Below are 16,824 nucleotides of genomic sequence, written 5' to 3' on the forward strand. Positions count from 1 at the left end.
AGCGATTTTCATTCATTATTTTTTCTGTATTTCCCTTTGGCATCAGTGTTATCTCAAATGAAAACCAGGTGTGTGACTAGGCATGTCTTTCTGAAGATGATATTAAAACACATGCGCTCTTGTGCTGATCAAAATCATCTGGCAAATAATTCACTCATATTATCAAGATCAGGACTTATTTAAAGAATTATTTAAATCATAAAGTATGTCACAGTGGTAAGCCCTTGAATTGATCCAGAAACTGATTTGTAATCATTAGAAATACCTCTATGAATATTTGTGGATATTCGTTTTATTTTACTTTTACAACATGTCATTCTCCATGAATTTACTGTCATTTGTAACACATTAGTAAATATTTAACTATGAAATAAATAAGGTATGTCCTCAGTAAATAATTCATCAGTCATTTGTTCTTACAAATTCATATCTGGTATTGCAACAATCAGCATTACGTAAACATTTATGTGGTGGGGTAAGGACAAACAGACTTACTGTTGAGACAGTTGCTATCTGTGGAGAAATGTTTCTCAAGACAGCAGCTTGTGGGCCAACTAAACATTATATTTACATCCAAGAAGCCCATATTTGGGCATTTTGCCTAAAAGACAACTCAGCTGCAGAGAGGGAGGTTCAGAGTTTATTAGTCAGCTATGTCAACACATAGAGCAGGGACAGCCTTGCCAAGGATAAGGATACAATATAATATGCATTTTCATTCTCAGAATTAGATTTTTTCCCCCAACATATAGGCGCCATACAGGGCTAAATCTGTACTAACCACTCAAAGCTTACTCTATCACAGCCACAATCTCTAAGATTAGGAATTTCCCTGTCATCCTTATTATTTCCGTAATTCGTATATGTTTGATAATGAATTACATGGAGATTAAAGTTTTTTTTTTTTTTTTTTGAGATTTAAATTTAACACATCTATAAAGCCAACATAATGGGAACACACACTCCAAATGTACAGGTGCCATTTTTTTTTTTTTTTTTTTTTTTTTTTTTTTGGTTTGTTGGTTTGCCAATAATACTGTTTAAAATGTTCTTCTAAAGAAAGAAAATTTGCTGAAAAGTTAGGGGAGATACTGTCAAGTGAATTGTTATATTTACCATTGGTGTTACACTTCATTGCCCTCATAAGTAGCTTTTCATTGACATATTGTTGTTAAGTTTCTGTACACTCCTATTTGCCATTTGCCAGTCAACCATCCTCCCGAGACTTTTATCTGTAAGGGTAACACTTTTGTTTTCTGCAACAGCATTTGAATGTTCTATTACCTCTAATTGTACCCACTGTAAATGCAACTAAAAATTGTGACAATTTGGGTTGCCGGTTTGATGGAGTGAATCATCTTTAAGTGGTGAATAACTGGTGAACCCAGGACTGGGATCTCTGTAACCAGGTCCTGCACATTAAAAACATATAGCAGAATTTACAGAAGCATTCAGACATAAATAGAGTTAATGAAAAGAATCACAAAGTGAGTGATACATTTTTAAATACTGGGCTAATCTGCGGGTAGAATAGGATAGCATATATTCATTAATGTTTACATTTATTCATTTACATTTATTCAGGCAGGTGATGTTACAGAGACCTACATTTGAAAAAAAAAAAAAAAAAAAGGCAAGATGTGTACAACCACAGTTTACAACAGAAACTATGAATGCCAGACACAAAGGAAACAATTACAAACAGCTCTAAAAAAAAAAAAAAAAAGAAATCAGACCCAAGGGTTTCAAAACCACCACTTGTAAGAAAATCCTGTAGGGTAGAAGCTGGAGTGATTCACAGGACTTTGATCACCACGGCTGCATTGGTGAGGATGCTGGTCCCATTCAAGCCGTTTCTTGCCACAGTTCACACATATAGAGCAGTCGAATGCTGGGGCTTGATTATGGTTATGATTTTATCTAAGACTGATAAACAAACACAAAATTTAACTCAGTGTAATATTACATAATGGAGATAATTGGGTACGTACAAATTCAATGAGTACTAGTGCTCTGCCTCCCAAAGTGGGGGAGGGGGTAGGCCTACCACTAATTAACTGAGCAGAGTTCTTAGTATGGTCATGGTCATCACAAAGCATGCTACAAACAAGCACTATACATAACAAAGTAGATTCCGAGGATTCACATAATTGCATCTTTTTAATCAAGAATTACAGCTAGTAAATTATATGAACTGGCCACTTACACACAATAATTAGTCTGTACTATCAAGGCAAACAAAGACAGTGATCAAAACAGCATTTACCAATACAATAATAATAATAATAATAATAATAATAAAAAAACAGCTGCAGCACATAAAGGGAGAATGACTCATATCAACCACCAACATGTGCACAGTCCTGCTACCAAACAGAACAATGGAAAAAACAAGGAGATACAGTCTGACAGGCGCTCAGTGGAGAGTGAACTCAGGTGAGAATGGGCAGGTCCATGTCTAGGAAGTGGAAGAGGAGTGATAATTGGTATGGTGCTTTTCTACAAATACATTAGTTTAGAATTGTGTTAATCATTCCAACTGTATGGAGCATACTGTATCTATCTGTATTTGCATGAGGCGTAAATAAAATTGGGCAATCTTGAGATCTAGTACTATTGGTGTTATATTTCAAACTAATCTAAGTGCAGAGGTAGTCAGGAGGTCTGCCAAGCAAATCAGTACAGATGAATAAAATGCAGTGTATTTCCCCTCTTTTAGTAAGTGATGACCATCTAAACTTTTGATAAAAAGTACAGGAATGAGTCTGCAATGCATCTCCTTTGATAATATGGAGAGCACTATGATACAGTGCATCTGGTGGTTATAGTATAGAAGCAGCAGCGTGCAGGCAGCATACATATAAATAATAATCCCTGTTATATATAACTGACAAAAATGTTGCCTACACGCTTTTTTCTGTTTAACACCATGTTAATAAACAGCAGCAGGCTTGGCTCTCTAAAAAGAGCTATAGTTATGTCATTATGAGTGTTACGTATGGATTTCTATACTTTGGGCCCCGGATGGTGTGCTCCTCCTCTGATTTAGCTTCTTTTTGACATAATGGCCCGCTGTAAGCTCGGTCCACAAATCTCCAGCTCGTTAGATTTAGTAAGCTGGATGTTGTAAAACCACAGCGCAGCCCTCATGATTTATGGTCTTGCTGTGCAGCCTTGGCTCCTAGTTCTGGATATCAAAGTTTGTTCTTTGTATCATCCACCATGTCTCCCCATGGCACAGAAAACTCAACAGTAAACAGCATTTTATTTAAAGAGCATTTGATTTTCCATGGGTGCACATCAGTGGTCAACAGACTGCTGGAAAATGGATTTTAGGTTGGCCAGCTCATTTCAGAGAACAGTGTTTTAGGACATGGGCAGATATTCCATTAGGGGTTTGGCCACTGGGGGCATCACAGATATTTAGGGACTTTGGGGCATTTGTCAGCATCCATTTTCTCTATAAAATACTCAGCTGGGTTCCTGACTAATATCTTCCATCCAACAGAATTTCACTCCAACTCATAGCTGCATAGTGTAAATCTCTTTTTGGACAGCCCTCGATTTCTGTGCATCCCTTGTAAGGGGCTTGTAGGTTCTTTTTGAGACCCATGGTGCAAAATGTTTTGTTTTGTAGTCTGCATGAAAGTAGAGCTTTTTTTGGTGCGGAGGGCCACGCTGCCTGTGTCCTTCAACATGAATGCATCAGCATTAGAAGGTGGAAAAATTAAAGCAGCGGGCTAAATGCAAGACGCCAAAGCAATTTTATGACAGGGACAAATACAAATACACACTGTGACTCACAGCAAAATCACCCTCCCTCCCCTTCCACACATACCACACATACACATACACGCACACACACACTCAAAAAAGAAAAAAAAAAAAAAAAAAAAAAAAAAGGAAATACTTGAAGCTGCTAAAAAAACTATGACAAAGAGTTCATCTAACCAATGTGTATTCAGGTTCTGCAGAGTTTGCCCTTTTGACTCAACCACAGAGATTATCTTTCTCACATGGAACTCACGACCTAGCGAAATTAGGCTAGTTAACCTTTTTACACCGTGTTGGGACAGCGAGTATGGATCATAATTTGCAGCACCAGAGAAACTGTTGAGACGTGTATGTTCATACACTGTTGTCACGGTCAGATGTGACATGCATGATGACAAACCCAGAGGGTGTGAGGGCAAACTATGTGCCTGACTATTTATGTGTATGTGTGTGTGTGTGTGTGTGTGTGTGCATGTCTGTTTCTCTGTTGGTGTGTCCGTGTGTGCACACATCTGGAGGTGACAGGGTAAAGACAGCTGTGAGCTTGTGTAAGGACCTCACCCTGTGCATGTGTGCAAGTGTCTGTGTGTATGCACGGGCACTCGCATGCTTGTTGTGCGTTCCAGTAGAAATGTGAATGATAATTGCGGTGTGTATGAGCAGGGTGATGCAACACCTCCGATGTATCCATCTCCCAAAATGGGACAGATGTATGAGCAAGAGATGAAGTCACTTAATTTAGTTGTTGGCAATGGCATCAGGAAACACTGACCTTTTGTTGATTCCTTGAGGCCATGAAGTGAGTCACATGACAGCCGGATATTTACAGTGCCTCTCGTCACTGGCCTTGTCAAATCACAGCACACTTCACTGAAGCCTAGTAGGCCCTAGGCTGGACTTCAGCTGCACAGACAGATGCAAAGGTGTTTTTTTCCCCTTCTTTTAGCCTGTGCTTGCTGCAACCCCGAATAGCACGGAACAACAAGAGGGCATTAGGGGACGTGCGTGTGCTTGTGTGTGGTGTGTGTGTGTGTATGTGTGCACACAGGAGAGCAGGAGAGCAGGAGAGAGAGAGAGAGACAGACAAAGAGAGACAGAGACTGTCTGCAGGACCAATGAATTTCAGGCCAATTTATCTTATGAATGAGCCTCCGGATGGCATTCATCCTCAGAGAGTTCCACAAATTGTATAACAAAATAAAACTGTACTTCTAAACTCACAACTCACAGAGGAAGATGCTGGAATTTTCTGAAGCAGCAGTTAGATGGTCATGGATGTTTTTCTAAGACTGTTCAGCTCTGTGGGTAATTGTTTTTTTGTGATATTCCATTAGGCCTATGCCTCTGTGGAACAAACAATACTCGCTATGGTAGAATAAGAACACTGATCAAGGCTCTGCTGGCCTCTACTGTTGTTCCACTGTTTAAAATGTTTGTACAGAGATATTCTTGCACCTGAACATACTCTCTATACACTATCTAGCCAAGCACCATGAGATTTACAACTCTCATGCAAAGCAGCAAGTTTGGGACATGAAGTTTTAGCAGACTTCACTGCTTTGGGTAACCCTAATTGCTCCTGTGGTTGGCCCATTAGGCAGTTTTGAATGTTAGCATCTACAAATGGTGGCAAGGAGTAACTCTGAGGACTTCAATACCAAGATGTCATGCAAAGTGACATTAGTAAACTGCTCTCCTCTTAGTGGCTGGTAGGGATGCAAATAGTGACAAAAACGTTTTGGCAGCTTGTTCATGTCATCGTTGGTGAATCTATGGACATGATGCTCGCTTGCACTTGTTCAGGAGCCAGTTTTGTATTTTCATCTTGCATTTCAAATCACCGTTTTCTTTGTGTGGTGGGACCACAGCCAACACCAACATAATCAGGGATAATTTTTTTGAAAACTGTCAATCAGCGGATTCTTAGCACAATGAGACATCTCGTGCCACATATTTGTTAAATTCTCGTCACATGCTGTATATATGTTTAAGATGCTCAGCTTTGCAGATTCTGAGGACTTTTGACCAAGACACAGCATACAACATTTCAACTTCATAAAGACAACCATTTGGGATCTCTGACCATGTGATTACTGCAGTGAAACCAGCATTCCCAGTTTCACAAAATTTGGTAAGCTGGGGTGGAATGATTTTGGAATGACAGAGTAGTAACACTACTCTTTTGATAATTTTAAGTAAGTGAGTCAGGTATGTAAGGAGACTGGAAAAATCAAACTAACGGAAAACCCAGTATGCTGCAAACTGACACCATTTTACATGCTTACATCTATGGAGAGGAAGGAATTCATGAGGGAAAAATGTATTGAGCACTGAACTTAATAATTTTGCCAAATTTGGTCATTGTAGTTCTTATTGTGTATAAGCTCTAGATTGTAGAGAAGAAGAAGAAGAAGAAGAAGAAGAAGAAGAAGAAGAAGAAGAAGAAGAAGAAGAAGAAGAAGAATAGAGCTGCAAGTGGCAAATTGAGGGATCCAAGTGCCATCAGCCCAGTTCAGCTGACAATAAGTTAAAGGAGAGTCCCACTGACCCATTTGTTTGAAAGGATGGACAAGCAGACATTATACCCCCAAACATGAAAAAAGTTGTCTTAAAATTGTTAGACCACTGTCTATAGAAGCAAATTTAGATAACCAATATTGCAGTCTAATGATGAAGTCAGAGGCCATTGATTAAACTAAAGGAACTCAGATCTAACACTGGCATAAAGACATCTTTTTGTCCCACTGAGCTAATGCTGCTGTTCTGTGGCTCTGCTGGAGTTTGGGTCTGAACACCAGTTGACACATGTGATATATAGCACCTCAGTGAAGATAGTCTCATAATGAGGTCAGAGGAGGCCGCTGATCAAAAGAGGCGGTCGTATCTGAAGCAGTTTGAAAATAAGATACGGTGAGGTCTGAACCTTGTCCCCTGAGGTTCAGAGACAGCTGAGTAACTTACTGAGCTAACTCCTCCTCTCTGTGTTTCTCCTGCAGTTGGAGTCAACAAAATGACCAAGGTGGGGTGTTATTGTCAGGATGGTGTTTGTGGTGTGTATGATGGTCAGGTTATTTATAGAATGAAAGTAAATGAGGCTCCAAAGCACCTGAATGGATCTCATTCAGAAACCACACATCAGAATGGGACTTACGTATGGTTAATCAGTCGAAATGGAGGGTGTGTTGTGGAGATACAGAGGTTAATTTCAGCTTAGCTGAAAAATTTGGTTACTTACACAGAAAGAAGAAGAAGGAGGAGGAGGAGGAGGAGGAGGCATATACATGGCATCTCTGTCTCTGTTTGCTGGGATGGGATGCTCTTCTCTTATGCACTGCCACATTTTGATTTGGATGATTTCTCTTGCACATCTATTTTTTCCCAGGCCAGGAAACACCATCTGACAGTCATAATGCAGAAATTTCATACTTTCTCTTGGATTTTGCATAGGAAGGTAGCTCACTATCTGGAAGTGGTGCAATAACTGTGGGGGGAGTGAACATTTTGATCCCGCTCCATCAATGTACTCTCAATTAAGCTAACTTGCAAATTAAATTACAATGAATTTATACTGCCGTTCATTTTACTTGGCAACTTCTAAAATATTCTGAAAGACCCCAAGGGTCCCTGGATCCCATTTTAGAGAATTGCTGTTGGAGGGGAAGGGGAGGGGAAAGAGGCACTGACACATCAAGGGAACAGAAATGGGGATGAGTGCACACAGTGAAAAGACAGGCAATTCTTGTCATACATTTATAAGCGGTTAAAAATACAAGCTGCTCTACACAGCTGAAATATTTGAGTCCTTCAGCTCTATTCTATGTCCCCCTTAAGTTATTAACACATTAATATTACGATGTATGATAAACATTGTGCTACATTTTAGGTCAGCTCTGAATATATTTTTCCTCAAATAAGAAATTTACTCTGACATTGCGTGGATGACATCATCTGGGCAGGTTAGTGCTTTCACAGATTTCTCTGGTCTGTGGAGATTTTCTTTGTTTGTGGGTAAACTTCTATTTTGTTGTGTGCATATGCATACATGTTTTTGTGAGTGGGAGTTTAGGTGTTTGTATTTGTATTTTTTGGTGTATGAATGTTAGTGTGTGTGTGTGCATGTCTGTGTTGATAAGGTGTTAAGTCTGTAACTGCAGGGCAGTGATGCACTGAACCGACCGTCATTGCTATGACGCACAAACTTGTATGACTAGGAAGACTGCTGTTTACTGAAAAAAGAGTGTGTCATCTGTGTTGCAAACTATCTTCATCAAATCTCATTACCATATTCATGCTGCACGCAGGCAAGCATGCATGTCAGCATGAACTGGCACCTTTTGTCAAGTGGGCATTAACATTATGCAATATTCAAAAGAACATTTTGGAGCTCGATGAGTTGCTGGCAGTGAACCTGCTACTGAGCCAAAATCAAAAATTAAACATGTTGATTGATTCACAGGTAATGTAACACGATGCTGAATATTTAACTGCATTCAGTTATAAGTATGATGATTAACATTTATTACTCTTGCTGTCACTTTACTAGTCAGATCAACTATTTATTTTTCATAATTTGTTCTTCTTTGCCCATGACCAAGCTCAAGACAAACTCTGCACAGTTTTTGGCTGCTGCTAGACAGAAGAAACATATTTTATATCTTGCTGGAGGGAAACAACATCCACCATATATTTGAGACAAACTTCTTTATGGGTGTCTCAGCCACTGTTATTGGGTGTGGGGGTGAGGGTGGGCAGGTTTGGTTGGAAAGGGCAGTAGGAAAGTTGGTGGTCCACTGGACTGGAAAATGCTGCCCCCTGGCAGAGACACAGTGAGTGGCTCTATCAGCGGTGGAGCTAATGTGGCCACTGGCTCATTAGAGCTCTGATCAGAGGGACGCTGCGTAGTTCTAAGTCTTTCAGTGCAATGAGTTTCAGAACCAGAGCCACTGAACACAGTGGAGAAGAGCACAGACATCCCTCTCCCTCTCTTCTGAAGCCAAATCCATCATTTTGGGCCTGATGTTTGTGACCGTTGAGAAAGCAAAGAGGGCTGAGAGTGTAGGCCCCCCCTCTGAGTGGTAAGCACTCACAGGAGAGATGGAGCTGGACACAGAGATGCCCCAAGCCACTCCTCCTTTAGTTGTTCACTCTGGGTACACAACATCCAGAGACATGAGGATAAAAAGAAAAAAAAGAAGAAAAAAAAACAGAGAGAATGAAATAGAGTGGAATATGGAGAGGATGAGTGTAGAGAAAGTTTGAGAAAGAGAGAGAGCAAGAGACAGACAAAGAGACATGTTCCTCCGAGACACAGACACAGAGCCCTTACATACACAGAGCTTTGAGCAGTCAGAAAACACTGCACATCACTCACATGTGGAGCTTTCACCGGCAGAGGCAACACAACAGGAGCCAATGACAGGTTGATTGTCGATGGAAAGAGACAGAGCAAGACAAGGGGCAAAGAGAGAGAAAGAGAAGGGGGAGGGAAACAGAACCAGGAGAAACAGAGAAAGGCTGACAGACTCAGAACCCCCACCCTCCATCACCCCCCAAATCAAGGAGATGAGGACACACAGGGGTGTGTAGACCTCAGCTGCATGTCAACACATTCACTATATCACAGTAGTATTTAAACTGACATGATATATGCTGTGTAGCCTGTAATGGTAAATATTCATGAATGTAGTCCAACAGATTCAATACTACCAGTAAGAGAGAATATGCCTTAGGCATTTTGGAATATTGCACACATGGGATTTATATATATATATATATATATATATATATATATATATATATGTATTAGCAGGAAGAGAGGAAAAGATTTTGATTGATAATGAAAATCACCCTTGATCAAACAGCTATTCCATCAGATAGCCATTATAATGTTAAGTAACATTTCCTTTGCTGTGCATGCTTGTACAACGTTGCACATTTGATCCAAACAAAGTAGAAGCATCCAAAGCAGTTCATTCCCATGTTCTGCCTGAGACATGAAATGTAATCATTGCAACTTTTGGATTTAGTCAACCAGAACATTTGCATAAATGGCTCTGGCAAAGAAATATTAATTTTCAACCCTATTTGTGGCTGCTTGCGTGTGTGTGTGTGTATGTGTGTGTGTGTGTGTGTGTGTGTGTGTGTGTGCATGCATATGCATTTGTGTGTGCACATGTATGCGTCTAAGAGGCAAAGAATAGAAAATAATACAGTCACTCTGAGGACAAAATGTGGTGGCAGGGAGAAAGGGAGGGAAAGAGGTGGAGGGGGGAAATAGCCCCGCTCATCTCCTCTCATTTTCTGCCCACTACTACCCAGCAGAGTTTCTATGGCAACCCCTCAAAAAACGGTGTGCGGTGAATTGTGGATTTGAGATGCGCTGTCTGATTGCGCTGTGTGGAGGAGATGGCTGGCTCTTTCGTCAGCCTTTCTCTGTAAGAGGAAATTGGTGGAGAGCTCCAGTGAAACAGCACTCCATATGCTCTCTTTGATGTGGGGTTCTCCGAGCCATGTGTGCCAGTCTATGGTACTACCATGTGATTGTGTGTGTATGGATGTGCATTTGTGTTCAACAAAGCTTTACATTAGAATCTAGTGCCCCCTGCAGAGCTCCTCATTACTCTTGGCACTGAGTACACTACACTGCAATGAATCTGTCTGGCTGATCATGTAGACTTATGAGCATGCTTTGGGTTTCTACTGATAAACCCAGAGCCACTGATGCTGATTAAATTCTGTTCTGAATCCCAGCAGCTCTGCACATTGCACAATCTAATGCAGTGCTGGTATAGGTGAACTGGGATGACTCACAGGGAGTGATTGCTACAGAGTGGCTCCGGTGGATGTGTGTTTTGATGATGGAATTTGACGAATGACTGGGAAGACACACAAGGACAACCAGCGTGAAATCATTTTTGCCTCATGCCCTCCCTCTCTATCTATCTTTCTCCCTCTCTCTCTATTTCCATGGAGGCTCAACCTGTCAGTGGTCCTTGTTGTGTGGGCTCCGCTGCTGTCTGTGAAAGCTGTGTATGTGAGTGATGTGCAGTGATTTCTCTGTGCGACAGCTATGTCTTACTAAGGACTCTGTGTCTGTAGCTTTGTCTCTGAAGAGCTGGATATGTTATTGGTATGTTGTTCAGCACAGAGCTCCCTCTCTCTCTCTCTCCGAGCTGCTGTATGATGCTTGTAAGCTGTGCCAGTCCCCATTAGCATCCCATTATAACTCAGCATGATCACCCGTCACTTGGAGTGCCTTCCACAGCACTCTGTATTCATGTGTGTGTGTGTTGTCTGTGAACGTTCATGTGCCTGTTGGTGAGCGCATGGATATGTGTGTGTGTGTGTGTGTGTGTGTGTGTGTGTGTGTGTGTGTGTGTGAACTGCACGGTCAAATGATCAAGGCGGCCTTATTTCAAGGGCTTATGAAATAAATGTACCAAATTCTTGAGTGGTGTACAATTCAATTTAAATGTGTCTCTGAGTATTTGGTTTGTTTGACCCAGATTTCTCACCTAGCCCACTGTTGATAAATTGGATATCTGGCGGCAGCCTTGTGCAACAATTTAATTCAGTCTACATGTAGTGAACAGCACCCTCTGCTGACTAGAATTGTGCAGCTCATGAAGGCTCACGAATCTGAATCATACGGGCTGTGAACTATATAAGCCATACTGTTAACAGGTTAAAAATTTGTGTTGTATTGGCATTAGTGAACAGCTGTTGGAAATGCCAGCTGTACTTTTTGATGTCTGAAAAATGTAAATATATTTTCGTGGAATTTTTCATTTTAAATCTGATTCATGCTCTTCATGCTGATATTGAAGATTTCTCCACTCATTCTTTCATGGAAAATATCCTTTGCAGTTATTTGGCAGCATGACTTCTTTGACCTCAGGCCAGTATTATAATCATGACTATAGGTATGTGCTTATACTGTAATAATGCCCAGATTGTTCCTTTGTCCACAGATACAGTAGCAACATGAGACGCAGAGATCCTGCAGCAGCAAAGGCAAGAAAACCAAAGCAAACAACACCTAACCCAACCTTGCTTAACCTGACATTAACACAGCACACATGCACAAACACATGCACACAAGCACATAAACACACTCCTCTGTGTGATCAGGTTTTACTGGTGGGCTTAACCCCTTTCCACACACACAAACACACACAAACACACAGACACACACACACCTCCTGCAGCCTGGCGCTCTGCTCCTCTGGTCCAGGTCTGATGGAATGTTGAGTGTCTCTATAGCCCCCTCCCTGGAGATTAGGCTTCGCCATGCGTGCCCCCCTCACTTCATTCCATTCCAAAGTGTGCCCCCTAAGAGCAGCCGCATTTTTATCTGAGCCTGGTGATTGTGACAGATTGGCCAAATGACACACATACACAGACACACACACACATGGACAGGCACAAACAGAGGAGAGGCTGGTCAGGGTAGGGAGGGACCAAACAGCGCCAGGCTCCGGCTATAAAACCCTCCCAGGATGAGGCCAGCGTCCTGCTCTGAGCTGGACAGCACCTCCTTCCTCTGTGCCAGGACACTGTTGGACAGGCAGCGGCCAAGGCACCAACATGAACGACATCTACAAGGCAGCGGTAGGTCCACTCACAACTCATACAGCAGAAAGAAGTGCACTTGTCTGAAGATATGAAAGTAAAGGAAACTGGGGTTGGTTACCTGTTTAATGGATGCTCACCAAAAATCTGATATGAGAGTACTGCTTTTTAGAAACATAAACTTTACATTTCTTTGCAGCATATTATTATTAGTCAGTAACACAAACTATTTTCATTGATAAACAATGTCAAAGCTGAACTTTTGTTCCATTATATGGAATGTTCCACCAAGTGTGCCTTACTTTGTTGTTGGTCAATCTGGCATTACATGAATGGTTGGCAAATCCCTGTTGATGTGCCCAGCATAACACAATGTCTCTATCACCAGCTGATGTCAGAGGAGACTTGAGACCATATACGTCTCTAGATGTTCTCCTGCTTCACTCCTATCAGGCGTGATAGGGGCCACTCAGGAGGTCACTGGCAGGACAAGTCCCTGGTCCACGCTCTGCCGGTTCATTCATGACTACAAATGGAACAATCCCACTTCACATGGCTAATTTTGGCCAGTTGCTCAGACGCTTCTGCATTTGTGTTTCTGTGGTGCCAGAGACGGGCTTCAGGTTTAGATAACCCCACCCCCGCACCCCCCAAGGCTGAATTCCAGCATTATCTATGAGCCCCTAGAGCTGTATGGTTATCTGTCTATCTCTGCCTGCCTGCTCGACGGGCTGTCCTGCTCAGTCACATCTCAGCCGAGCGCTGCAGCTGAGAGATACCAAAAAACACCCAGGAATGCACATGTGATGATGTTTAGATGGACATTACGTTTTTCATATATCATCACCTGAGAAGTGTGTGGGGTGTATGTATGTGTGTGTTTAATTTATAGTGGACGACAAACAATAACTCTTACATAAGCAGCTGTCTCCCTCTCTCATTCGTGGTAGCTTTTCCAGGATTACTGTGCCATTGTTGAGCCAGATCCACAGCTATGCTAATTTAAAGCACTGTGTATTGTGTCCTTTATCTGTGGTTCCTGATCCTCCTGTTCGTTTATTTTTAACTCCTCCACTTACTTGTCCAGGCCACAAATATGATATATAGGTTCTGTGTTTTGTCAGGGATGACCAAGTGTGAGGTACCAAAATATTACCTTTGTGGGCATAAGAATTATTAAAACAGATAGAAGTGATGAAGTCCAGAGGCAAGATTCACACTCTGTACACTGATATCCAATATTTCTTCACCCATTTCTTTTATTGAAACACTTCCTCTGCAAATATTTTGAGGCATGTTTTTATTTGAACCTACTATTGTAAAAACAACCCTCTCCACTCAGTTTATTTCAAGTCACATTTAATGACTTGTGGCTGAATCCCTCAATATATGTGCTAATAAAACAGGACAGGACAACACAAATGAAGTAGTAATTTTCAATGGAATTTCTAGTACTATATTCAAATTTACTAATGACAACACGCATACATGTAACTAAAGTATTTACTTGTGAAATTTTTCAACTCCAACAGGTTGAGCAACTGACAGATGAGCAGAAAAATGGTGCGTAAACAGTACATTTTATCTGTAACTGCTTTGATAATAGAGTGTACACTTGTAACAATATTAGGATATGCATCGCATCAATACATTACCTATTAATTGTATTTTCAACTTTGCAATGTAGTCATTATTTCAAGGAACGCAGGGGTTCATTATTATGTCTAGGCCCAAATACCTCACATTATGTCTCACATTTGGTGATATTGGGATGCTTTCCTGTGTTGCAGAGTTCAAGGCTGCCTTTGACATCTTCGTCCAAGATGCAGAAGACGGCTGCATCAGCACCAAGGAGCTGGGGAAGGTGATGAGGATGCTAGGCCAGAACCCCACCCCAGAGGAGCTGCAGGAGATGATTGATGAGGTGGATGAAGATGGTAAGAAGTAAAGTCTCTCACTTGCTTTGAAGTACAGAAGCATAAATGATTTGTCGGTGGTGATCACAAAAATGAACCCTAAACTGATGTTACTGCAAGTTAGAGTTGGTATTGAAAGCTGAATTCAGTTTGACGTAAAGGAGGAACTCAACTGACAACATAAATTTCCCATACATGCATACCTAAATGTGCCAGACTGAGAAAAGCATGTTGATTGCTAGTGGAACTGGAGAACAAGGATGTAATGAAGTGTCTCGTGCGTGCACAGGGAGCGGGACAGTGGACTTTGACGAGTTCCTGGTCATGATGGTGAAGTGCATGAAGGACGACAGCAAGGGGAAGTCGGAGGAGGAGCTGGCAGAGCTGTTCCGCATGTTCGACAAGTGAATATCATTTCTGCACTGGTGTTCAAACCTCTGTTGCTATTTTGCACTGCACTCTGGAAACTCTGGAGCTGTATTAAGGCTTGCTTAACTCTTTACAGCAGTAGAGCAAATGCCTTTATAGCAGCTGGTTCACACTTTCTTTTAACAGACATGATAATGTGACCTATGGACTTGACAGAATATCTGTAACAATCAGATGCAGCCATTTGAAAATCACCTCTGACTAGCGATCAAATTCCTCTGCATAGTGTGCTTCCATTCAAGTATACTCAGCATGCGGAATTATGATGAGTGACAAAATGCTTAATAACTATGCAGAGTATGGCAAGTAGTATGCTCCATAATCCTTTACGACCAGCACCGAGCATTTCAAACTCCCACTCCATGTAAGCCAGACACCTTGGCTGAGCATCAAAAAACAGAAACTTGCCGTACTTGTATTTTGCAGCGGTGGTTCGGAAATACTTCACAGGTTAGGTTCACTCATATGACACATGCAAACACACACACACACACCACCACCTCCCTCACTTCTTACTGTAGTTCCAGTTTCACACCTTCTTCTCTCATTTGTACAGGAATGCAGATGGCTACATTGACCTGGATGAGCTCAAAGTGATGCTGGAATCTACAGGAGAAGCAATTACTGAGGATGACATCGAGGAGCTGATGAAGGATGGGGACAAGAACAATGATGGCAAAATTGACTACGATGGTGAGGATTTTACAGTGTTGTAAAAATGGAAATATTGTGAAAAGCACATGGTTATGGAGAGCACACTGCTGTCCCACACATTTTCTTTCATCTGTCATTCATGTGAAGATCAAATGTTGAACTGGATTCTGCAAAAATACACAGAACTTACTTTTTTTCTCTTTTCTGATATGGAAATCTTGCATTTCCATATCAGTTTGTTTTGGGCTTAGTGACTATTAACTAACATTTTCCCTGGCTTTGCAGAGTTCTTGGAGTTCATGAAAGGAGTGGAGTAATCCTGAACAAGAAAAGACCGACGTTCCTGATCCCTTAGTGTTATTTTTGTATTTTGATTTAACTCCATGGTCATCTGTGGAGAACTGGAAGCTGATGTAGGATGCCACTGACAGAGCCTTCAAACGACTTTGCAAGATCTTGCTGAACATGTCCGTATTTTTCTACCATCTCTTGCATTGTTGTAAATACAGTTTGTAACTAATTTTGGTGTCCATGTATACTGGAATTTCTGTAAATGTAATCAAATTACTTATATTTTCTATAAACTATATCGGTTTGGCTACTTGAAATATCAGTTTTGTGTGTATTTCAAATTAAACCTCATGTTTGAAGTGCCACAGCCAGTTTACAAATCTTCTTACTGAGAGGCTGATATTGTTTATCTGGGCAGAAAATATATTTGTGCACGTAGCAGAAAATATCCATGAGTCAACATAGTTTTATATGAAGCTCTGGTAGACTAATCATACATTTAGAGGCAATGTACTGAATCCAGTGTGTATATGTGCACGTTGTATGTGTGTCTGTATGTTTCAGATACCCTCAGGACTATTCCCTTATTATCCCCCTGGACAGCCTGCAGAACATCAAAAAGTCTGCATCGAATGTGTGCTCGTGTAATAAACAAGATATATTTGTCAGAGCAGTCATTTGTTTGTCATTCTGTTTTGGCTGTGCGATTTGAATTATTTTTGTAAATATTCAACTGAACAATAGAGCTGTCATTCTTGGCAAAATGAGAGTTATTCTGACACTTGTAATCCCCTGTGCCTCTTCTAGGTTTGGCTTGATCAGCCTTGCCGACACGCCATTCTGCCCTTGATGCAGTGCCTTTGTTGTTCTACCAATAATTACCTGTAGCTTCACTGAGCGTGCATGTTCTTTTTTGGAAACAGTGGAACAGTGCCTGGAAAGTGTTGTACTTTGGGCAACCCCACTGGATGACTCCGGTAATTAAGTGTGTTGCTCAAGATCACAACAGTAGTAGATGTAGAGAAGCAGGCAACACTTGTTTACCTTGACAATGGAATTTTAGGGGATTTATACATACTATTTATTTGTACTGTTTAACTTAAAGCTTAGCCCTGGATGCAAACACATAGGAAATGCACAAACAAGGAAGCAAGAAATGTTATTTTAAGTGTATCAAGACAAGATATTT

The 16,824-nt window shown here is 41.1% G+C and overlaps 1 protein-coding gene across 1 annotated transcript; it reads left to right on the forward strand.

Annotated features, from left to right (window-relative positions):
- The first annotated feature begins 12,283 nt into the window (after positions 1-12,283).
- Positions 12,284-16,269, forward strand: tnnc1a (troponin C type 1a (slow)). Its single transcript, XM_030055679.1, has 6 exons — positions 12,284-12,384; positions 13,878-13,908; positions 14,136-14,282; positions 14,551-14,665; positions 15,247-15,383; positions 15,630-16,269. Exons 1-6 carry the CDS (start codon positions 12,361-12,363, stop codon positions 15,659-15,661), a joined length of 486 nt encoding a protein of 161 aa, XP_029911539.1. The 5' UTR covers positions 12,284-12,360; the 3' UTR covers positions 15,662-16,269.
- The last annotated feature ends 555 nt before the right edge of the window (positions 16,270-16,824 follow it).

This window comes from Myripristis murdjan, chromosome 7, assembly GCF_902150065.1.
Source record: "Myripristis murdjan chromosome 7, fMyrMur1.1, whole genome shotgun sequence".
Classification (NCBI taxonomy): Eukaryota; Metazoa; Chordata; class Actinopteri; order Holocentriformes; family Holocentridae; genus Myripristis; species Myripristis murdjan.

Bases quoted from the DNA above. Each gene is read 5' to 3' on its own strand.
- tnnc1a (XM_030055679.1), top strand. From the start codon at position 12,361: ATGAACGACATCTACAAGGCAGCG. The intron at 14,283-14,550 runs GTAAGAAGTAAA...GTGCGTGCACAG, and splicing joins TGATGAGGTGGATGAAGATG to GGAGCGGGACAGTGGACTTT. The intron at 15,384-15,629 runs GTGAGGATTTTA...CTGGCTTTGCAG, and splicing joins TGGCAAAATTGACTACGATG to AGTTCTTGGAGTTCATGAAA.